The sequence below is a fragment of the Eublepharis macularius genome, chromosome 12 (assembly GCF_028583425.1).
Source record: "Eublepharis macularius isolate TG4126 chromosome 12, MPM_Emac_v1.0, whole genome shotgun sequence".
Classification (NCBI taxonomy): Eukaryota; Metazoa; Chordata; class Lepidosauria; order Squamata; family Eublepharidae; genus Eublepharis; species Eublepharis macularius.
In genome coordinates, this window is record NC_072801.1 from 63,257,656 (window position 1) to 63,282,322 (window position 24,667).

Below are 24,667 nucleotides of genomic sequence, written 5' to 3' on the forward strand. Positions count from 1 at the left end.
AGCAAGTGGTACTGGCAGCAGCGAGAGGGGAACGGAGGCACACATGTAAGCCAAGGAAGGTAGGGTACAGAGTGCAGCATTAGCACATCAGTGGATGGAGGGATAGGAAAGATCTGCTGAAGAACTGCTCGGGGTGCTCTATAGAAAGGGATAGCCCTGAAAAAGGAAATGCTCTTTCTTAAATATGCAGAGCTTGGAACACGAGCTGCAGAAGGTGTGGTTGCTTCTAAGTGATGATGCCAGGTATGCAGTGCCAACAGTGAAAATAACGCAGCATGAAGCTGGACTGTCATTTGTGGGAGGGAAAGAGAAGATCAACCAGAGGATAGCTAGTTTCAGTGGAAAGATCCTTTTAACAAAATCACTCTCACACACACTCCACGAATCTCCAGTTCACAGATTTGAATGCAGAATCCTGCCAAAAAAATTTAAACAAACGGATACAGTAACAAGCATACCAGGAAGAGAACACAAGGGGGGGGGATGTTACCCTCATAGAAACAGATAAAATTGGAAGGTACCACAGAGATCATCTAGTCCAACCTTTTACTCAGTGCAGGAATACATAATTACAGCAGGTTGGCCATTGTGCAAAACAGGATGTTGGACTTAATAGTTTGTTCCAGCCAAGCTCTTCTGATACAATCTTCCAGAGGCTGTAGAAATCCCAGCCCATTAATGCTCCGTATCGTGAACCAACCATCTCCCTTTCCCAATCAAGCAGCTGCTAATGAAAATGATCTTATCTTAATCACTAATCATAGTCAGCTAACATTATTTACAAACTGGAAAAAGATATTTGTCTCATCTCTTTTTTACATTTTAGGAATAAGATATGCTGGCTTGGAGGGGAAGGTGCTGGAGTTAAAGCCTTTCACTTAAAGGAGACTAGGCTGTTTGGCCTTTCTGGAGAAGGAATGAGAGCTAGTGGTTTAGGGCAAGAACAGCCAAGAGCAGCTACTCTTGGTTTGCTGGTGCCAAGAAATTTGCTCTTTACCCTCTGATACAGTCAACACTGTGAAGTGTGCAGATTAGCAGGGGGAAGGGAAGGGAGCATGTCTAAGGGTGTGTGTGTGTATATATAGTCACATTCAGGTGAATGAACAGGTGCAAGGAGAAGATTGGGACGGTCCTGCCAGGCAAGGAGGTGGGGCAAGTGTCTGTCCTGCTCCCTTCCACACCCCATTTCTCTTCCTGCTCCTGTGCCTCAAATTCACATGAACTTGCTTATCCAGCCACACTGGGACAGGATGGCTCGTCAGCTTTCCCATCTCATCTCCCGTTGCATCTAAGAACCCAGGAGTGCAGGAATTCCAAGTCACCGAATTCAACCCAGCCCAGAAGACCTTACTTCTTCCACCTCCTTTTTGTTTCTTTTCCTGCCATAATCAATGAGCACAACCCTAGAGAACCCAGGTGTCCTGGTTCCTGCCTTCTCTAACCTGCTCTAACCCCCACTCTGACCCCAGGAGCCCTCGCTGCCTTCCATGATGGGTTCCCCTTGGCTCCTCTTTGGTCTGCCTGCCCTGGGGATCTATGCCCTGACCTCTCACTGTCTGCGAAAGAGACCGCACCTGCTGCACCGTCTGCGCAAGTTTCCCGTTCGATGCCGGCATGTATCCCACCGTGGAGGTGAGTTCAGCTGGGACGAGAATGTATTTAGCTGGGGTTGGTGGGCATCTGCAGAGACTGGGAGGGAGGTGTGGGGTTCTCCAAATCAGAGATTAAAGACCATCACTGGATCAACCACAGGAGAAGAAATCAGTCCTAGATTCCCGTAGCCACCCCACCCCAATTCTTTGTTACTGATAGGCATGTTTTCATATCTTTTTCTGCTCCAATGCTCTAGACTTGTATTGCCACATTCCTAGAATAGAACGCTGGAGCGCCTGGTAGAGCTAAGGAGGGAAAGCAGGTGAATTTAAACTGAGCTGAGAGATACAATGCCTGCATTCTCAACATCCTGGTTTCCTTCCCAGGCAGTGGAGAGCGGATTGAGAACACTCTGGAAGCCTTTAGCCAGTGAGTGATCCCCTCCCCCACTTACCCCCAGCATGTCTTGCATTTCTGTGGCTTTTCCGCCCTTTTCCTGACCCTCTTCTCCACCTTCCCAGTGCTCAGAGCCAGGGAACAAATCTACTGGAACTTGACTGCCACATGACAAGGGATGGGGTTGTGGTTGTGTCTCATGACGACGATCTGGAACGTCAGACAGGACACTGCGTTAAGATCAGCGAGACGGACTATAAGGTAAGCACGCAGGAGTTCTGGTTCCCTGTTATCCCTTGTCTCTAGCACCCCTTCCTCCATTCAGTCAAAGAACTCAAGTATCCTTGCTCCCATCTATCTGCACATATACGCCAATTCTAACCCATGCAACCCTTCCAATCCAAGAGAACCCGTGTCCTCCTGCATCCATCATCTTTACCTGAATTGTATTTCCCTAGGATCTGCCTCCCTATAAGGATCGTCTGGAGGTGGTCTTCTCGCCAGGTGAGCCGGGCTGAGAGATGATATGGTGTGCGGGGCATAGTGGGGGAAAGCGTGGCCTTTGGATTCTACTGGCCAAGCACTACTTTGTTAGAAGGATTTACTGATTAATAATCCAGGAGAGTTACGTTGCTGTCAGAATAAAAGATGGTCTCCTAAGAGCTGGAAATTGATCTCCAGAGCATCTGGCAAATTGAAAGACACTGTAACAGGCAGACAGGGGGGGAAAAGACGCTAATGGTATGTTAAATGCTAACACATATACCGCAGCAAAGGCTTTCCTGGGTTTGACCCCCACCAGGGCTTTTTTTTCTGGGAAAAGAGGTGGTGGAACTCAGTGGGTTGCCCTCGCAGAAAATGGTCACATGGCTGGTGGCCCCGCCCCCTGATCTCCAGACAGAGGGGAGTTGAGATTGCTGAGCGGCGCGGAGGGCAATCTCAACTCGCCTCTGTCTGGAGATCAGGGGCGGGGCCACCAGCCATGTGACTATTTTCAAGAGGTTCTGGAACTCCGTTCCACCGCATTCCTGCTGAAAAAAAGCCCTGGACCCCACTTTGCCAAATGAGAAAGAGAACTTAAAGGTTTCTATTTAGAGGTAGCTGAATTTGAGGTGCTTGGCCATCTTCATACAGTTGCCAAGATGGCCCTTTGCAGGCCTTCTGCCTTGTAAGGGGGTGGCCTCTTCGCCTCCAACTTATACTCTGCTTGTATATTTGTGAACGAAGCCATTATAAAGACGCTAAATCTCCAACACCCTCTTTTATCCGAAGAAATGCATCTGGCCGACTTGCCCCTAGAACTTCTCACTGTTCAGGAAAGGCAGTAACAATGGGTATTAGTTTCTGGTGGGATTACGGACCAGCAGAGAAAGCTCCAATGTTCCTAAAACCACCCCCATCTTCCCTCCCCATTAGGCTGCTATTCCCATGGCTCAGATCACCACATTCCTCGCTTGGAGGAGGTTTTTCAGAAATTCCCTGGCTTACCTATCAACATAGAAATTAAGCAGGATAATGATGAACTCATACAGAAGGTAAGGCAAGCAGAGGTCAAGTTTCTCCCTTCTAGCATCTCCATCCTAGTCACAGGGTAGCTCCCGTAGCGTAATTTTTTGTCAGACTCCTCCTCACCCCTCCCCTTCTTAACTACAGGTCAGAAACCCACCTGCATCACATCTTACAGTGGATTCTATTCACCTGGTCAAGATCAGCTTCATTAATCTCTATACTATCACTGCCTCTCCCACCTCTACAATTCAGCGACATTTGAGGAGACTGCAGAAGTCCTAGACAGATGAAGATTCCCCCCACCACCACCCAGATTGATTTCATTTCATCTCCAAGCTTTGCAAACATACCCCATTCCCATAGGAAAGTTGGGCCCATCACTTTGGAAAACACTACACTCAACAGAAAATTCTGGTTCCGGCCATCTCCACTTCTTAGTGCATCCCAGGTTCTATGAGAGGAGAGCTAGCAAAGAGCTGAAAGGGAACAGTGATCCGCTGCTTGTAAGCTGTCGGGGCAAGTAACAGATCTCCCACGAAATGTTAATCTTTGCAATCAGAGTCAGGTAATAGATCCAGAGGACATAGCTGTGTTAGTCTGTAGCAGCAAAATAGTAAAGAGTCCAGGAGCACCTTTAAGACTAACCAACTTTATTGTAGCATATACTACCTATTGTAGCATTGTATTGTAGCAGAGAGCCACAGCTCTCTTTGTCAGAAGAGAGCTATGGCTTTCAAAAGCTTAGGCTACAATAAAGTTGGTTAGTCTTAAAGGTGCTACTGAACTCTTTACAAGACTCAGGTAAGCAGAACTTGGTTGTCTGAAGGGCTCCACTGTGTGAGACAGTTTGCTCTGGGACAAGCCACACAAATTTAATTTGTCCCAGTGGTAACTACAGAGGTCATTATCTTTTCGGATCCTTCAGACACAAGATGTTCCCTTTGTCTGCACCAGTTAAGAAACTTTGGGAAGTCTACACTCCTCCTGATAAACAGTTGTCTGTGTCCTTCCTCTCATGCCTTCTGCCCTTCTATATAGGTAGCAGATCTCGTCCGTCAATATGATCGCTCCCACATCAGCATCTGGGCAGCCTTTGAAAGTGAAGTGCTGAAGAAATGCTGTGCAGCTGTACGTAATAATTGTCCTTCAGCACTTTCATTGCTGTGGTGTCTGACTCTCAGCAAATATCAGAGAGAGATAATCATGAGAATATTTTTTATTAGACTAAGCTTCACGTTGGAGAAGAGTATGCAAGCGTTCAAACTTATACGCGAGTCTCCATCCAGCAAATGAAAATATATTCATTCTAATAAACCAATTAGAATGTGCCCAAATGACAGTTTCCTGCTCTTTTGGTTGGCTGCTCTGACCATATTATATACTAGAACAATGGTTTCCAGCTTTTCGAGGTATGAGGACCCCTTTTTAACATCAAAATTTACATTCACCTCCCACATGATAGTAGTTATACCAGGGCTTTTTTTCAGCAGGAACGCAGGGGAACAGAGTTCCAGAACCTCTTGAAAATGGTCACATGGCTGGTGGCCCCGCCCCCTGATCTCCAGATAGAGGGGAGTTTAGATTGCCTTCCGTGCCACTGAGCGGTGAGGAGGGCAATCTAAACTCCCCCGTCCGGAGATCAGGGGGCGGGGCCACCAGCCATGTGACTATTTTCTCCGAGGGCAACCCACTGAGTTCCACCACCTCTTTTCCCAGAAAAAAAGCCCTGAGTTATACTATTAGTATCTGTTGATCAAGAAAATTCATAAGGACAAAAGGAAGCAAACGACAATGCTTTCTGCCCATACAGATTCATGGATCTCTTGCAGCAACTCCGTGCCTCCCACCAGTGGTGCCCAGGTTGGGACCCACTGCCCTAGAATATTTAAAACTTGTTTAAAACTGTCATGTCCTCTAACCAAGAACTCTGGAAATTGTAGCTCTGTGAAAGGGCCAGAGTACTGTAAGTACCTACAGAGCGCAACAATTTCTACATTTCTTTGAGGGAAGATATAATTGTAACAGATTTTAAAATCTGTATGACGTATGTTACATTTTACCAATACGCCCCAAGGAAAAAGGATGTCTTAAAATGGGATATAGTAAGAAGCTACACCTATAAACTGTTTAGGCTGTCTCTGAAAACCTGTGAGCTGCAGAGACCGATAGGGGAGACTAAATCCAATAACTGACTCCTTCCTAATTATGAGACTACACACCCTGATACAAGATAAATTATTTTCTCCTCTTTTCCCATCCTCCAGAACAAAGACATGCCTTACGTCTTCTCTGTCAGAAGTGGCGTTACCATCCTCCTCCTCTACTATGTGGGGCTGCTGCCTTTTATACCACTGAAAGAATCTTTCCTCGAGTTTGTACTGCCCTCCATCATGAACAGGTAATAGTGGCTGGGCTAAGGGGGAAAGAGTAATCGAAGAGCTCAGAAATAAAGACTTCTTAGGGCAACTGGAAGCTCAAAGACAAAATCTGATCCCATTGAGGCAAGAAAGCGGTGTGGAGGGTGTTAATAGCATTGGCAAGCAGTTCGCTTCAGGATTCTCTCCAACCACATTCGTTTTTTTATGTAAAGGGCATTTCTTTTGTATGGTGAAAAATTTGCTACCTGAGGAGGAGGCCCAGATTAACTGGACAGGCCCGGCATTTTTTTTAAAAGAGCATCCTTGGCTTGCCTCTCCAAAATGATTCTTCCAACCCCTTCTCTTCACCCTTGTGATGATAAGTATAAAGTTTTATAAAGTTTGACTTTAAAGAAAAAAGGAATAAAACCAGAGTAAAATTAATTAAAAGGCTGTGATTGCAGAGGAAAAGGAGGAAAAGCATATATTATGAATCTAGGATTCTTTGAGAGGAGTAAAGGATCCAGTTGCTTAAGGGAGGGGGGACCAGCATGATCTGTTAACCCTCCCTTTTTATTTTTCAAACTGCAGGACTTTTTTTCCGGTGGAAAAGGGCTTCTGTGGAGCACTGCTAGCCAAGTTTACCCACAAGTGAGTGATGGCATGCAATGTTTACCTGCTCAGCTTTATAAGTAAATCTGCCCTTTTCCAGATATGCATTTCCTCCCATTTTTATATTTTCAGAGCGCTACCCCGTTCTTCCTTGTTCCTCCACATTTTAATCTTTTTTAAACCATCTATTTATCACATTTCTATCTCACCCTTCCTCCAAGAAACTCCAGGCAACAGACAGGCTCCTTCTCACCTCCCTTTTAACCTTATGAGGTGGGTTAAACCAAAGAACATCCTGGCTGAGGGGGGATTTGAATTCAGGTCTCTCTATTCCTGGTCCCCTACTAACCATTACAGCCCTTTGGCTCACTCACTGGCTGGCCTCCAAGGTAAACAGGTAGGGTCGGGTTTGGACCTCTCCTCTTGTTAATCTCTTTGTATTCATTCTATTCCCTGTCACACAGGGTGACCATGAGGAAAAAGCTTTTTAAGCATCTTGAAGACCGAGGAATACAGGTAAGGCAGGAGAAGTTGGTGTCAGGATTGCAGAGCTCTGTGGTAACCACCTTTCAGGGCTGGCCAAAGACTGAGCAGAATGCTTTATAATGAAATGTTATATTTGTTATAGTTGTCTAATGCCCATCCTTCCTCAATGGGACTCAAGGCCCATTTTTGTTTAAAAAAACAAATATTTCCTTCTTCCAAGCATTTGATCTGTTTACCAATTTTAACATTTAACAACAACTGCACTTATATGCCCATCTCAGAGCAGTGAACAAAGCCAGCATTATCCCCACAATACAATTGGGGAGCTGGAGCTGAGAGGAGCGGCTTACCCAAGGCCGCCTGCTGAGTTCAGGGCAGTAGCAGGAGTCAAACCAGCAGAGTGCTGATTTCACAGCCCAACTACTTAATGATTATGCTACAGCAGCCGTCAAATTTATTCAGCTCTCAAATTTATTCTGCATTTTATTTTTTTTAACCACTCCCTTGTTTAGTTTTTGTAGCTTGAAGCACTGTTCTGGACAAGGGTGAGGAAAGTGGATTAACAAATGCCACAAGTGCCAGCCAGTCGACATTTGGCACAGCCAGATAGGGAGGAAGGAAGGAAATAGCTTTCTGATTGCCACAAAGGCCAGCCTATCAGCACAGCCAGTTTCTCCTGGTAATTTGTGCTTGGACTCCATCTAGTTTGCCTCCACACATCTGTGGAACCCTCATTGCAGTAGCAGTGATATATCCAAACACCCATTTCCCTCCACACTTCCCTTTATTCAGCCCTCTATGAACACTATTCTCTCCCATGCCACCAGAAGACATTTTAAAAGAATTGCTGATTCCTATATCACTACAGCATTACTCTTTAACAATGGAACAATTACAATTTTTTTTAAAAGCCCTTCAGTAGAGGAAGGAAGAATGACACTTGTAGAGGAGTAGGTGAAGAAAATGGCACCGTTGTGGGCGGGGCCTGCAAAAACGCACTCCTTCTCACCCACACAGCATGTACACTCACTTTGACAGGGATCTTTCCCAAAAGATCACATCCAACTAGGTTTGGGAAAGATGGGAGCAAAGCAGGGGAAAGCTGGAAGGTGAGTGATTAGGGGACGATGCCCTACAAATTCGTTACAAAAAATGCTCCATTTTGGATGCCCAACTGGAGTAAAACCTCCATGTGGAAGCAGCCCTGATAAGTGCCAGCTCCAGGTTGGGAAATTCCTGGAGATTTGGGGAGTGGAGCCTGAAGAGGGCGGGATTGGAGGGACCACTTTTGGGTATAATGTCATAATCCTCCAAAGCAACCATTTTCTTAAATGGAACTGATCTCTGTGGCCTGCAGATCAGTTGTAATTCTAGATCTCCAGCTACCACCTGGAGGCTGGCAACCCTACAACATCTGTCAAATAAGGGACATGTGTGGATCCACAGTAGACTCAGCAGCACTCAAAATACGTTTGCGTGTTCATCCTAATCTTTGAGAGCCAAGCTACAAGTGATGCCTGACACAGGTTGGACACTTATCAGCTTCCCTCAAGTTTTGATGGGAAATGTAGGCGTCCTGGTCTTGCAGCTGTAATGGAGAGCCAAGCTGCAACCAGGATGCCTACATTTCCCATCAAAACTTGAGGTAGGCTGACAAGTGTCCAACCTGTGTAAGGCGTCACTTGTAGCTCGGCTCTCAGTTCTCAGGTGCCTGAGGCATTAGTGCAAGCATCTTGCACATGCTGATCATAAAGCAATTACTGTGACTTTTGCCCAGCAACAGTATCTTTCTGTTTGAGCACTGGTGAAAGGTTCATTGACAACTGTACAAAAGCTGGAATGCTAAGGGGGAAATCTAGCTTTGGAAGAACCATGGGAACTGCATTTTGAGATGTATCCTGTTTTTCATGCAGGTTCTTCTTTGGGTTCTGAATGAAGAGAAAGATTTTGATGAAGCCTTTAGCTATGGGATCTCTGGGGTCATGACCGATTATCCCTCCTATCTCCGGAAGTATCTGGACAGCCACCCACCCCTTCTCAATGAATAATTTCATGGGGGAGGGGAGATCAAACACGTTCCTTACTAATACAGGCTGTGGCATAGGGTAGGGAAGAGACAATTTGTATTGGGCCCAGAAAAAAAGGAAAACTCAGAAAACAAATAAACTTTATTGTAACTAAGAGCATATATCGTTTTCATTGACTGAGAAACATAATAGCAGAGGGTCTAGAAGCAGCTTGATAAGTCATACTGTAAAACACAAAATAGAATCTTAGCTTGCACATTCGGGATTCCAAGCAGTTTGAGAAATGGCAGAGAAAGATATCGGACTTTGTTTGGGCAGGCAAAAAGCCTCGAGTGAAAATGAAAGTGTTACAGGATGCAAAAGAGAGAGGCGGAATGCAACTGCCCAACCTAAGACTTTACTATGAGGCAATCTGCTTGGTTTGGCTGAAGGACTGGATGATGCTTAAAAATCGCAAATTGCTGGCCTTAGAGGGATATAAAAAAATATTTGGATGGCATGCATATTTATGGTATGATAAAGTAAAAGCGGACTCTATGTTTTTACACCATTACATTCGGAGAAGCCTCTTCACAATATGGAAAAAGTACAGAGATTACCTACAAGAAGGAATTCCCTCCTGGGTGGTTCCTTATGAAGTGATAGATCTGAGAACTGTTGATAATGAACAACAGTGTTTAACGTATAAGGAGATAACACAAATAGAATTTTCTAAATTAAGAATAAAGACGCAAGAAGAGTTGTCTCCAAACTATGACTGGTTTCAATACAGACAGCTCAGAGACCTTTATAAATCGGATTGTGCCAAGGGAGGGATAAGAATGGAGAACTCGGACTTAGAGGAAGTAATTTTACAAGAAGACAAAAAGGAAATTTCAAAGGTCTATAAAGTGTTGTTAAAATGGTATACTGAAGAAGAGGTAGTTAAGGTGCAAATGGTGAAGTGGGCTATAAATTTTAATAAAGAAATAACAATGGAGGCGTGGGAATACTTGTGGAAAAATACTTTGAAGATTACGACATGCACTAACATTAAAGAGAATGTCTATAAAATGATCTATCGTTGGTACCTGACACCAAAGAAAATTGCGCTAGGGAATGTGAACACGTCTAATAAATGCTGGAAATGTAAAAAGCATGAAGGATCTTTGTATCATATGTGGTGGACTTGTGAGGTAGTCAGGCAGTACTGGGGGGAAATAATAAGAGTAATAAGTGAGATTTTACAGTTTCAAGTTAATAAGAACCCAGAACTCCTGCTACTGAACTTGGGAATGGAAGATATTCCAGCACAACATAGGACATTGCTTTTTTACATGACAGCAGCGGCTAGACTTTTGTATGCGCAAAAGTGGAAAGTACAAGAAGTGCCAACTATCGAGGACTGGATTTACAAATTGCTGTACATGGCGGAGATGGATAAATTGACAAGAAAACTAAGAGACCTTGATCCAGGACAGTTTAACACAGATTGGGAGAAGCTGAAACAATATTTGGTGAAAAAATGGGAGGTGGGAGGAGAACTGTGGCAGTTTGAAAATTATTGAAGAAAAACAAAAGAAGAGAGAAGTGACTATACCGGGGGGAGGAGAGTTAAAGAAGAATTACTAAGCAATTATTCTATTTGGTTATTCTATACAGTATTGAGTAATAGTTATTATGTGATATATAAGAATAGAAATTAATTAATTAATTAATTATGTTGCTGGCAGATAGGGGTGTAATTGAGAATTAACAGAATTAAAATTCATGAATACAAGAAGGGAGGGAATGAGAAGTAGCATATAGAATATAGGTTAAATTGATTGACTTATGCTGAAGGTATTTTTGGTTATAGCGATATTTAGAAATGTGCAAAACAGGGGTCAAATTGATTGACTTATGTTGAATGTATATTGTGTTTATAGTTATATTTAGAAATGTGTAGAATATGAGTCAAATTGATTGACTTTATGTTATAAAGATAAGAGATATAAGAGGAAGTAAAGAGTAACATATAGAGTATAAGTTAAATTGGTTGACTTATAAATGTATTCATCACTTATGAGTACTCAAGTTATGTATAGGGAGGGATAAATTGTTTGTCCCATATTGATGACATTAGAATGAATAAGTTAGAGTACAGGATATTGAGAATATTACCAGTATTATTACTATTGAATAATATGCCAGGAATATATTAGTTAGTTGATAAGTGAAGGGAAACTGACTTAGCACTGTGTTATAATAGATTAGCTTAGAAGAGTGTGAAAGTATATGTTTAATTGACAAAATAAGTTGAAATGAGTAGGGGAAGAATAGACAAAGGGTTGGAAAACTGTTGGAAGTCAACTAACGGGGGGGGGAAAGGGAGGGGGTTAGAACTGGAATATTAGAGTATTTTGATTGTTATAAATGACAAAATATTTCTAATTCCAATAAAATTTTTTTAAAAAAAGAATCTTAGCTTGCACTTCATGTTGCTAGTCCTCATGTTTACAGCCCAACAACAGTTCCTACAAATCACCCAAAAAAGTCATCTGGCAGAAGTTCTCTCCAGTCAGGGGAATTATGCATCTTCATTCTGCCAAAGGGGTAACAAAGGTAGAGCATTTCCCCAAATATCAAATTAAATGCAAGCATACCTTTTATTATCTTACTTTATTGCTCATCCAATGATAAAAACACAGATTGGAACAGAAATTCCTTAACTGCATGGGGACAAAGACTTTCAGCACAAATCAAAATAATAAAATACACAAAGCAAGGAAACACACTCACATACGCAAAACCTCAACACGCAAAAAGAACGTGATCTTGTTCTCATGCAGAATTTAAGAGGCATGGGGGAGAGGAGGAAAAGTGAGATTTTGTCCTGTTCTTAATGCAATGAGAGACCAAGCAAGAAACAAGAGCCTAGGGCCAAATCCACACTTCCTATTTGTTTCCGTGCCTTTTTCGCAAGCGGTGCGCTGTTCGTGCAGATACTCACACGCTTTCCCATTCCGCGTGTTCCCTGCCATCACCGCATCACAATTGCGTGTTCCTTCCAAACCACGTGATAGTGGCGGAAATCCGTTTTCTCCCCGCTGTTTTTTTGGCACAGTGCAGAAAGGTCGGTATACCGGTAAACCAACTGTAGTGAGCAGCGGTTTGCACGGGAAAAGAAACGGTCACCGGAACATGTGCATGTCACACAGGGACCGTTTCCCTACTGTGTCCCGCCATTTTTAAGAGCGCGAGGAGCCAAGCTGAGCAATCCTGTATTTCCCACAATGATTGTCTCCAGTAAACAGCAGGTGCGGAAAACAAAAATATTCCTGAAAGCTTAGGATGTCGGTGGGAGATTCTACCATGTGCGAAAGACAGAATGCATCATCTCGTGGTGTCGCGTGGCTGTGCTGCGAAGCATGCCAACCACAATCTGAGCCATCATTACAAAGATCACACTCTGAGCATCCATGTTGTTAACGACTAAAAGCAGAAAACCACTCTGAGCAGCAGAATTTCCGGACAATGCCTTTAATGTGACGATCTGATTTCAAATTTGCCCACCATACCAAACAGCCAATTGTTAGAAAGTGGTCTGTGACGAGCAAAAAGTGAGCCAATCAAAGATGAGGGGGAGGGTACATTGCCATTTCTTAAAAGCTGGAATATTGGTATGCCGGAAAATTGACCTTTAAAAAAAAAGGGGGGGGGGAAGTGATGTGCGCCATCAATTTTGACGGCAGAGGATGGAACCGCCCACTGTAACGCTTTACTCAGTGGCGTGTGGAGAAATGATTGCACCATGAAGACTCACTGGAAGGGTGAATGTGATGATGCACAGCATGGTAGCGGAATGAACCCGATTGCCACGACTGCGCCAGGTAAGCGGATGGTGAGTGAGTGTGGATTCGGCCTAGGCCTAGCAGAGTCTGGCAACCTTAGAAGAGGTTCTGTCTCTTAGGTCCTGCTTTCCTGGGTCCAGTTTGCCTTTTCCTCTGTGCTTTAAATGACACCAGTTGCCAGCTGAGTGGAGGTGAGAAGGCTAACGTGTTTTCCCAGGTGGGTGTGTTGCCACTGGTCTCCACCCTCCCTGGGTACATTCCTGGCATTATCCATGAATAGCAAGTAACAAGACAGGTTTCCAAATATATCTCCTATTTATGTTTTTCTGCACTGATCTCTTCCTTAGATACACATAAAACAAGATTGAGTTTACTTCTAGTTCCCTGACTTGTATTTATCAGCCTCATGTTTGCATTTCTCTGCTTTTCCTCATAAGGTATAAGTCATCCCAACTGATATATACCTGCCCCCGAAGACTTCCCCTATGATTTTCTGGCCCTGTCGAGGCCAAAGCTTCATTTTCCTTCAAAGCACTCTAAACATAATGCCCCCCAATTCTCACTGTTGACACACCTACAAATAAAGAATAGGGACTTTGCACCCTGAAATTAAGCCTTGGCCAACACAATGGACTCCAGCTACCAGGAGACTGTTCCTACAATGTGTCCTACCATCATGTCAATCACAAAGCTTCATTTTGGCTCAAGAGACTTAGGAGTTTGATACCCCCTGTGCCAACTTTCATGGCGAATGCCCCTATGAAAAGCCAAAAGTTATTCAAATGTATTTGTTTCAACCAGAAATTGTACAAGATAGAATGGTGGCTGTGACTTTAAAGAGATCAATAACTAATAGGGAGATAAGAGGCAAAGACTGCAGGTTGCCTTCTTGGCTATAGAAACATTTTTAAAATGACAGTATTATGAACCAAAATATCACAAAACCCCACAGACCTCTTCATCAGGCAGGGTATTCAGAGCAAAAAAGGGGGGAAAGGGGTGGTGGTGGTGGTAGTAAAAAGATGTTTTGGGATATGATGGAAATACTCCGGTCTGCAGCTTGCAGAATCTTAAAATGGAATACAGGTTGTGTTGCAGTGATTACATTACCCCACAGTGTTCTCACTTCCCACTCTCTTCTTTAGTTTCATAAAGAGATGACATCTTTAGTTTCATAAAGAGATGGGTAATAAAGTACTCATCACTGGTGTAATATAAAATTAGTCATGCCCAAAAAAATCCAAACCATTGACAAGTTAAATTGCTATGTTAACAATATTTCATAATGCCAAACCACTCAACCAAAATGAATTCTCTTGGTTTATCTTAATAACAGTTTATACACCCAGGGATAGGAAGAACAGGGGAAAATTCTCAGTCCTACTTTGAGTATCTTTGCCCAAATACAACGTATAACTATCTTATTTTAATTATTTATTTACTTCATTTATATCCCACCCACCCACCCCCCATTGGATTCTCAAATTCTTTTAGGGAAGTCAAGACGCTACTCAAAGTTCGGCCACCACCTCAATGTTCAGATTCTAAAATGGGAATTCCAGTGCTGAAGGCAGTCCCCAAACCAAAGCCTCCATCCTGCAAAACTTCAAAACTTGCTCATCTGGTGCACCCACATGACATGTCCTGAGAGTTCACCTGACCTGAAAATGTCCCAGAGGACCTCCTATTCAATCTACTGTGGAAACATACACACAAGTTTTCCCAACAGGGCAGTTTCAGATTGAGAAATTTATACACGGGGGTTGCTGTGTGAGAAGTCCCCTCCCAATGTATACACCTGGGAATTGTTCCAAACCAAGAATTTTCACAGCATGTCTGGTTAACAGGATTGGTAAGGACTCAAGGACACAACATGTGATTAGGCGCTGAGTCTGAGTTTCACATGTCTAGAGCCCAGCTACGGTTAATAATCAGTTGCAAAACAAATACACTTTGCACATGCTCAGAAGCATCCTCAATGTTTAGTTACCTGTTACAGTCTTGAACCCCAACACTAAAATAAAGGTTTTCTACTTCAGTCACAATTCAAATGAATTACATTCTAACAGATTGCACTGTATATTGTTGGCACTATACTTTTTATTGCATTGTTCTTAAATTTTTAAAATCTGCCTTGAGTCTCAGTGAGAAAGGCATACTATAAAATGAAATAAGTAAAAAAATAAGGGCAGGAGTCATCTTTCTCTGTAGATAACCATTTTGTTACCTTATACAACTCTGCTCTGAATCGCTGGGTGATATTTGCTCTCGAGCAACTTCCTCTTCACCTTCAAGTCTTTAAAGAACATTTATTGCTCTGCGAAGCAATACTATGTTGCCAAAGTATATAATAAATTGAAATCTGAAAGAGGAGAGAATGATAGGCCCCTTTCACATGAAGTAAGAGATACTGTAACTGTGGCCTGAAAGACCTGGGATAACAGAGGGCCAAGCTACAAGTGACGATTGACACTTGAACAGCAAGTGGATTGAGTGGAGGGCAAGTGAACAGGGAGAAATACACTTGCTGTTCAAGTGTCATTCATCACTTGTAGCTTGGCCCAGAGTCACAGAGCTAGAGAAGACCCAGGTGGTCATCACTCAATCCCAGTGCCCCAATACAGTATCTATAAAAGATTAGTGCCACAACAAGCATAATCCAAACATCAAAAGGAATTAAGAAAGCAGAAGTCACACTTCCTGAAATTATCTCTGCAGGGTAGATTGCTCTAGCAAGTAAGCCAAGTCACATAAGGCAAGGGAAGGCAAAACAAACCCATTAATTTAACACCCAGCTTAACTCCTCTCTAACCACCACTGTACTGTGAGGCTCATGTACATAATGTCTACCATCCTCTTCTATGAAGATTTATGCCACAATGAGCTAGCTAAAGAGTCCTTGCACTTTTTAATGCAATAGATGAACAAAAATAAGACATCCATAGGAAGAAAAGCTGCTGAACTCAAAGAAGTCATTAGAAAATTGGACAAAACTGAGTAAGTCTCAGCAAGTCTTAAGAACAGCTAGACACCACAGAAAGGAACTAGCCCTTTTTATTTACACTTTTGATTTTGCTGAACGCATTTATCACCAGCAAGAACAGGATCGTACACATGCTTACTGGGTCTTGCACTGATTTGTCTGGATTCCATATGCATTCGTGCTCGGCGTGGTACTGGGACAGACCTGGTACGTCTTGTGTTGCTGATCTATTGGTCTCACATTATTTAAAAAACATACATGCATTTCTTCTTCTCCTTGTATTCAGGGCACATAAGCCTACACATTTGAGTGTTACCACTGCATGTACCTGATGAAGTGGACTCTCTGGCCCAAGAAATCTTATGCCACAATAAAACTGCTAGGTTTTTTTTTTACTCTGTTCCAGGGGAGTTGATGTGGTGCCTGAAAGAGTAACAAGCTTTCATTGTAGCACACAAGAGCCCACATCAGCAGATGCATGTAGTGGTTCCTCACTAAGCAGACTTATAAGCGAAGGAAAAGAAGTTATAAAATCTATACAATGCATGAAGTACAAGGGTGAGATGCAATTGGGAATAACTCACATATAATGAAGGAAAATATATAATCACAGAAATTGCTGACAAAAGTGTTTCTCTGTTTTTGCTAAACCTGGCAAGCCCAAAGGGGAAAAAAGGTTTACTTCTGCTCAGCAGAAGTTTGATGCTGAGAGTGACAGCAGAAATAGACACAAAGCTGAAGTTGGCTGAAGCACCTGGAAGGTGCAGGATTTCTTTGTGGGGATCTGATGTGAGATGGCGAATCTTGAATATTTGCTAATAAAATTTCCGCAAGTCTCTCTAGTGCTTCAAAAGTGCATGTCCCCAGAACTTCTCACCACTTAGAGAAGGGGGACACACACAACAATGACATACTTCTTGATGGATTCTCATGCAGCAGTTTCATTCTGGAGAATGAAACTGGCTGGAGAATATTGGGAACAGCTACCTGGCGGCAATATGAAGTTTGTGTCTATTTGCAAAACGTACAGTGGTAGGAGCCAAGTCTGAATTCTTTGGTTTTGGGATCTTGAGATTTTTTTAGATGCAGAGGAGTTAGCCGTGATAGTCTGTGGTAGCAAAAATAGAAAAGAGTCCAGTAGCACCTTTAAGACTAACCAATTTTATTGTAGCATAAGCTTTCGAGAATCAAGTTCTCTTCGTAGATGCATAGTACAGAAACTGGTACAGTTTCTGTACCATGCATCTGATGAAGAGAACTTGATTCTCGAAAGCTTATGCTACAATAAAATTGGTTAGTCTTAAAGGTGCTACTGGACTCTTTTTGAGTTTTGGTAGTGAAATCCTCACTGATATTCTAGTCCTACATCAGGAAAAGGGACCAGGCAGGCTTCAGAGCTGCCTGAAAGTTAACACCTTCTGATAGGAAAGCTCTGCCTCTTGCTTCAGTTAAAGGAACTCTGCATAGGCTCAGTAGCATTCAATAGGCTGAACCTTGCTTATACCCACAGCAAGTTGATGCACACAAAGCCTCGCATGTGATTTCTCCACCCACCCCTCCTATGTGTCACTTGATGCACTTCCCCTCCCCTTTTCAAGTTCTGCAGTTTATTTGCATACTCTCCTGTCATTGGCTGGCTGGAAAGAGGAAGGAGCAAAGGGGGAAGCCCGCAGAAAGGAGGAGGGAGAGAGGGGAAAAGGGGAGGAGACACCTTTGTTTCTCAGCTTTGGTTTGTAAACAAGAGGAAGTCTAGACTTCCAGCTGGAGCTTTTTAGGGGGCCTGCAGGTCTCTCCACAGGGTGCCTCCCCCTTTCACAAACCTGGCCCAGCGCCTTCTCAACCCGACCTAGGCGTGCATCAGGAGAACTAAGAGGCTTCATCAAAAGAAAGGGGTCCTTCCTCCCAGGTAAGGTTATGGTGGGTGGCTTATCCTTGTTAGCCATTCAGGCAGGTGACTGCAGTGGCCGATCGCAGGCATCTCACTGTGGTATGAAACTATAATCTAATCTGCTCCTAGGAGAAGAAGAGATCTGGTAAACAACAAAGGATAAAATGCAGTTTACTGAGCCATCCTGAAGACAGTCGTCACTGGTGACAGCTTTCCCCACTCTTGTTTTGAAAATAACTGGCATGTACTTTGATCCGCTGCGTAAATTATTTTTAAAACCGGAATCCAAGAAGGCAGTTCTTCCCAGGAAAATATGCCCTTTCCTGTATTTCAATGGCTCACATGTCATTATCAGAGTATCTTTCTAGAGATCCCGTAATTCAAAGTAATATGGCACCCGCCTCGGCTTCAGCAGCCTGCATTGTTATTGTTCCCTAGAATACATTGCCAGCTCCGTATTGATTGGAGGCAATGAGCCAAATCAAATGGAGTCATAGCTACCGGACTGTTTATGAAGGGTGGGTGACTTTACCCATATCTTTATAGCCTGGAACAGCAAATACACTACCGTATTTCCCAGAATGCAGGTTCTCATGATTGCAAGCTTAAAACCAACTGCAGAGGGATCTATCCTTAAATTTCAATCGCTAATGTATAGGGAAGTAATATTTTACAGTCTTGAAACCAAACAAACTAGAATTCTGATTTTTTTTAATGCTAGGTTTAAAAAAAAATCTCACCCCAACTCTTTTCATATTATATGGATTCGAATTATATGGATGCATTTTTATAACTGAGTAAATCACTGGAAAGCATTTTGCCTCAGTAGGTCCAATGTAGAAATTAACTGGAAATTACAAATCTGGCATATTGCTCTGCCTTTGTTAGAATTCAGTCATTTCCTTGCAGCAGATCATCCAGACAGAAATTTCAATTTATAGTCATTCAGATCCCATTTTTACAAATGTGTCGCCTTCTGTTTCTCCATTCCCTCCTCCTGCATATGCATTATAGGAATCTTATTAGGATCAGAGACTATTAAATACATAACCGATAACTCTGATAATAAATAATGTGTGTTCTCTAGTTTGGCTTATCACTTATAATCTTGATAGGACTCTCTTTCATGGGCTCCTCCCCATTAGTCTATTAACCCATATTTCTTAGAATAGAGGTTATTGTAGTATAAACAGACACCATTTTTTTCAAGTACTGGGTAGCCTCAAAATCATATCCCACCTGTAAACTTCCCTAACTTTCAACTGGATAAGGTGATTACTGCAGAAATCAGCAATAAAAGTTTAGACCCAAGTTTACATGTTATGTTATGGTACCTAAAATGTCATTATTTAATCATAAACAGACATAATCCCCTAGAAACCAGGGAACTAGAGTCAAGAATGGGCCTTGTTCTCTCACAGATTGAATATCTATTTATAGATCTCCTATATTAAACCATCTTAAGAAAATCCCTTCTCACACTGTACCAGGTTGGCATGCGACAGTATTTACCATACTATTCAAACAAACCTTCATTGTCTGATGAACTTAATATATGAAAAAACTTATTTTGGAAGGTAAGTTAAAACTGATTCCTGTTAGGCAATCATTGTTAGGCTGGAACAGACTTTTCCCTATGGTTGTCATGTCTGTTTCTATTAATTGGTTAAATGGATATTTATAAATTATAACTAGCTTCTATATCTGCTAAGAAAATGGCCAGTCCTATTATTCTGTAATTAGGATCCAGGCTGGCCCAGGGTCACCCAGTATGTTGTATGCCAAACAGCAACTTGAACCTGTGTCTACTGGGCCCTAAACACTACACAATGCCGGCTCTCTACATCACATTTAAACCTGGGTTTCCCTTTGTCCCGCCCATTATTTCCTTTGCTAGGCTAATATATTCTTACCTACAGCTAGGAAAAATTGGGGAACCACACAAACATGAAAGGAAATGAGAGCACCCCTCCCCCAACCGCTAACATTAAAAAACAGAGGTTTGTTGGGGGAGGGGAGATCGGATCTACTGTCTGCAATAGGACAGAAGACAACGTTTTAGAAAGGAGGTGGGGAATCTGGGGAATGCAGCGTCTTCTGCAGACTGTCTCACCGAGATCCCCCCCAATCTCTTCCTCCCCAAAGATCCCCAGAACCAGAGAACTCAGGATCCTCTTTTTGTTTGCAAAGACACAGAGGCAGCCTCCATTTTCCCAAGTCAGCATTCCCCTGCCCGCAGGGTTGGTTCGTCTTGCTTCGCTTTCAAGGAGCCGCCTCTCTTTCCCTCCCCCTCGTCGTGTTCCAGACTCTTCCCCCTCCGCCCCAGCCAGCCGCCTCCCTTTGCAAAGAGAGCCTCTCGCCTCCTTGTTTGCCGTCTCCCCTCACGCCCACCCCTCCCTCCTGTGCAGCACTCATTTAAGCCGCTGCATTTTCACCAGCTCCCTCTTCCCTGCACTAGCTATATTTTTTCCTCCTCTCTCCTAGACTCCTCTGCAGGTTGCTGTATGCCTCTCTCTTCTGCATTCATTTGGCATTTCCAGTTTTTGTGCCCTTCGTTCTGTACCCATCTGCCTTTCCCCTTATACTATTCCCTCTTTTCAGCAGGCAGGTCTTCCATCTCTTCAGTGACGTCATTGCATTGTCTTCCTCCCTGTTGGCTACTCCCCCTAGTCCTGCATCTTCAACTCATGCATAGCTTATATTGCAGCCATCCTTCACTCCTGCCATCTTTTCACAGCTGCACTTTTTAAGCACTATTTTATCAGTTTGCTGTAGTGGTTAGGTGATCAGACTAGGGTCCCGGAGTCCCAGGTTCGAATCTCCACTCTGTCAGGGAAGCTCGCTTAGGTGACCGTAGGCCATTCACATTCTCTCAGCCTACCCTACCTCACAGGGTTGTTGTGAGGATGAATGGAGGAGAGGAGAATGATGTCAGCTGCTTTGTGTCCCTATTGGAAGAAAGGTGAGATATAAATGAAGTAAATAAAAGAAGTAAAATAAATCCGCTCCTCCTCCTTGCCATTCCTTCTTTAGTTTGCTTCTTCTTATATTTATCTTTCCACCATCTCACCCTAAATGTGCATTGCATTTCAACATCACCACAACCATATCTCCCCCAAAAGTTCTTGAACTCTTTAAAAGCTGCCTTCTTGGGAGACATCAACTAACCAAGGTGGGTGGCAGATACCTTGAAACAGGGGTCAAAGATACATACAAGAAAGCTGGTCCTATGTTGAGACAATGAAAAGTTTGTTTTACTCCTTTTTTTGTCAAAGTGCCAGAACTCACGGATCTCATGAGGAGAGGGAGACATGAGGAGATCTGGAAGGCAAAAATTCCTGGGTTGCTCAAAGAAAGAGGGGTAGAGGATCGAGTGGTCATCCCAGTGCCAGCCTTACTGGAAAAGAGAAGGGGCAGCACGGGAGAGCTTGTATTCTATTCTGGGCAATACTTCTCCATCACAAGATAATCTATGCTGACCTACATCTCAAGGCTTATTACTGACTGAGCCTCCTAGAAGCTGCCTTGGGAGGCAGAGCACATGGTAGTGTTTTGCTTTAGATACCAGACTGGTTAGACAGTATTTAGCCAACTGCAAGAGCCTAGGAGCCAGAATCCAGGCATCCCATCCCCTAACCTTCCTGGCTCTAATCCATTCCTCAACCCAAGAACCTTCTCTCCACCAAACTATCCCATCTCTGATCTCAACACTCCTCTCTCTTAGGACATTTTGGACTTCCCCATCGGGGGACTGTTTGGTTCATCACAACTCTCCTGCAGCTTCTCTCTCCATTTTGTGACCCCACCACAATGGTGAGGCTGTCCAAACCCAAAACTTTCCAAGCCTATCTGGACAACTGCCACCGACGCTACAGCTGTGTGCATTGCCGGGCACACCTGGCCAACCACGACGACCTTATCTCCAAGGTAAAGGGGAAAAAATCAGGCTATCCCAGTCAGACAACTATGGAGAAGCTCACAGCATCTCGGGGAAGAGGTGGTGGTTTCGTCTGACAATTGGTTTTTTAAAAAAAGTATACAGTAAAGTTAGGGGTTTTTTTTTTAATGCTGTCATTACAAGGAATTCTGTTTTCCCCCATCCTAAGCCTCTCTCACATTTTCAAAACATTTTTTTAAACAATCCTTGCTTGTCATCACAATCCTGCTAGGTAGGTCACAGTTAGTCATAGTTCACAGAAGAGGAACAAAGGCAGGAAGATCACGAACGTGGGACTCTAGGGAGTCTGTGCAGAATTTGTAGTCTGAACTTGCAGAATTATTATTTTATCCTCTGCACCGTTCCTGTGCCTCAGTGCTCACCCACAGCTCCATGCGACACTGCCCAGGTCTGTAGAATGGGCCAGAGGATCTTGGGAAATCCCCAAAGCCCACCGCCCTGGCAGGCCAGAATATAGACCTAGAAACTTTCACCCTTCCTGCGATGGTGAGCAATAATTTAGCAAGAAAAGGGAAGGACTGGCGCAATCCCCAATTGCTGGGTCATACTTCCAGGGAACCACAATTTAACCAAAAAAACTATTGTAAATTTCCCTAATAATTAAAGGAAGGGGAGTTAGTTGTAAAGGCAGGTGATGGGGTGGGGGTAGGGGTCTAGAAAGCAGCAAGGAGGTGGGATATTTGTTTTCTCCAGGTCTGAGAGTTCTCTCACGGGGGCTTGTCGATTCTTGCCCAGCCATACACACCCTGGTGGCTGAGAGACTGCAAGGTCAACAGGTTTTGAGCTGCTAGCTGATTAATGATTAAACTGAATTTGGAGTGCAGAGATGGGGTGTGCTTGAAAGCAAGCCAGAGAGAAAACAAGGAAATGCAGCTGGGAGAGGGAAGCTGCCCCCGAGTTATGGACTCGGGGACAGATGAAAATCGATTCTGAGGGGAATGTTGCTGCTCAGGGCCGTGGTGAGAGAAGGGGAGTGCAGCAAAGAGTCAACCAAGGTACTTGTTTACATCTGTTCCCCCTGTCTTCTTGTCATTACAGTCTTTTCAAGGAAGCCAAGGTCGGGCTTATTTATTCAACTCTGTGTGAGTATCACAGGAAGAAACAGACTCTGGTCAAAGGGCAGCTATACACCAGCCTGAGAAAGCATCGGCGCCCTATCCCAGCCTTGTTGCAGGCTTAAGTTGCACCAATGGCCTAGTTCTCAGTCTGGTGGGCATGGTCCATTCTACAAGAAGGGTGGCATGTCAAGGAGGATTCCAAACCGAGCCTCTGCCTTTACATTCTAACTTTCTACATGAAACCGACTTCCTGTTTTTGACAGGAAGCATTCTATTGGGCAGGTTTCCTGGAGAGGCGGCACAAAAACTTCTCTAAATAAATAATCATGCAGGCCCAGAACCCCTTCAGCCTAGGCACAGTGAGAACTACAGCTTCCTTCACTGACATATTTGTCAACTCTGATGACCTCTGTGATAAGGCAGAACCAATCCTAAAAGGGGAGATTATGATGTGCCAGGTTCTCCCCATTCTCCCAAAATGTGCAAGCCAACAGGGCTTAGGAGCAGCAGAGGAAATGAGTACAATGATGAGGACGGGAAAACTTCAGCATTTAATTAAATGACCCTGTCATCAACCCTGACTGGTACCTCATCTTGAACCCAGTTTGTCATATTCTGTGGCAAAAAGATGTCAAGGTTGAACCTGTGAAGCCACACAGGCAAAGCCTGAGGCCTTCACTGATTTAAGGAAAAACTCAGATCAGGAAAACACAAGGGATTATGGGTAAGGGGTGACAGACATTGCCAGCACTGTGACACTGTGCCTCTCAACCCCTTTCCTTTTCCTATCCTTTTTTCTTCGCCTTCTTCCAAGGAGCGCAAAGCAGCAACAACCATATTAGATAGGTTAGGCTGAGAAGGAATGACAGGTCCATTGTGACCAGGGGACAGTCGTGGCTGAGCGGGGATTTGAAGCCATATCCACAGTCCTAATCCAACACTTTCACCGCTGCTCACTGGCTGTCTCTTTCTTTTCTTGGCTCTGTGCAGAGTAAATGTTGGATGTGGCCCAGCAGAAGAACGGGTACTGCTGACAGGTCTGCATGCTGTGGCTGATATCTACTGTGAGAACTGCAAAACCACGCTTGGATGGAAATATGTGAGTTTCCGCTTGCTGCCACCCATCTGCCTCTCCCTACGACTAATGTACCCATTGAAGAAAGCTCACACGTTCTTCAACACCATTTACATTCTTGTGTTTTGCAGGAACAAGCCTTTGAGACCAGCCAGAAATATAAGGAGGGGAAATACATCATTGAACTCAACCACATGATCAAGGATAACGGCTGGGATTGAAAAGAGATTGCCAGGGGAAAGAAAGCAGGGTCTTGCCACCTTTGGCTAATGACATGTAGAAGGTGGAGCCTAAAAATCGACAATTTCCACAAAACTTGCCTTTGCCTTCCCAACCAATGGGCTGCCATCCAAATCACCTCCCGGATGCATCTGAGCTGTGAAGGAGGAGGCGGAGCTTCTGCTGGGAGGCCACACCCATGGCTCAGATATGACGCCCTCGTGTGGCAAAAGGAGGCAGCGCACAAGGAGACACCTAGGCCAGGGGCAGTGTGCAAGCAGGGTTTGGGAGGGGGAGGGGAGGAGTGTGGGGGTTTGTTGTACAGAATGTGTATTCAAAAACAATGAGAGTGATTGTATAGTGGAATGGGGAAGGCAGGGGTTGTACAGTATTTGTGATTTTGTGAACGTGTGTATTATGTATATAAATAAAAGCACTGAAGTGATGCATTTTTTCTTACCGCAAGAGGTGCTGTCACCAATAGAGGAATTTGTCAATAAGGGATTTCCTGGCCATCCCAGTCTTGCGTAGCCAGAGCAACGTCTCCTTCCTGATTATTCCACTGGCCAAATCTTGGTGTCTATTGTATCTCTTCTCAAGGAACCAGTAAGAGATGATCCCGAGACTAAGGGAGTTTGAAAACCAGCCCCTCACACCGTTTCCCCCTAATCCTGAATCAGACAGCAAATTTCCG

The 24,667-nt window shown here is 43.7% G+C and overlaps 2 protein-coding genes across 2 annotated transcripts; both read left to right on the top strand.

Annotated features, from left to right (window-relative positions):
• The first annotated feature begins 1,090 nt into the window (after window positions 1-1,090).
• Window positions 1,091-9,136, top strand: GDPD3 (glycerophosphodiester phosphodiesterase domain containing 3). The gene is made up of 10 exons (XM_054995041.1): window positions 1,091-1,632; window positions 1,980-2,022; window positions 2,115-2,250; window positions 2,448-2,493; window positions 3,406-3,524; window positions 4,537-4,626; window positions 5,763-5,896; window positions 6,447-6,506; window positions 6,932-6,983; window positions 8,867-9,136. The coding sequence occupies exons 1-10, from the start codon at window positions 1,488-1,490 to the stop codon at window positions 8,999-9,001; spliced, it is 960 nt and encodes a 319-aa protein (XP_054851016.1). The 5' UTR covers window positions 1,091-1,487; the 3' UTR covers window positions 9,002-9,136.
• An 8,369-nt stretch (window positions 9,137-17,505) lies between these two features.
• YPEL3 (yippee like 3) lies at window positions 17,506-24,412 on the top strand. The gene is made up of 5 exons (XM_054993341.1): window positions 17,506-17,681; window positions 21,388-21,590; window positions 22,660-22,703; window positions 23,670-23,778; window positions 23,886-24,412. Exons 2-5 carry the CDS (start codon window positions 21,474-21,476, stop codon window positions 23,973-23,975), a joined length of 360 nt encoding a protein of 119 aa, XP_054849316.1. The 5' UTR covers window positions 17,506-17,681; window positions 21,388-21,473; the 3' UTR covers window positions 23,976-24,412.
• The last annotated feature ends 255 nt before the right edge of the window (window positions 24,413-24,667 follow it).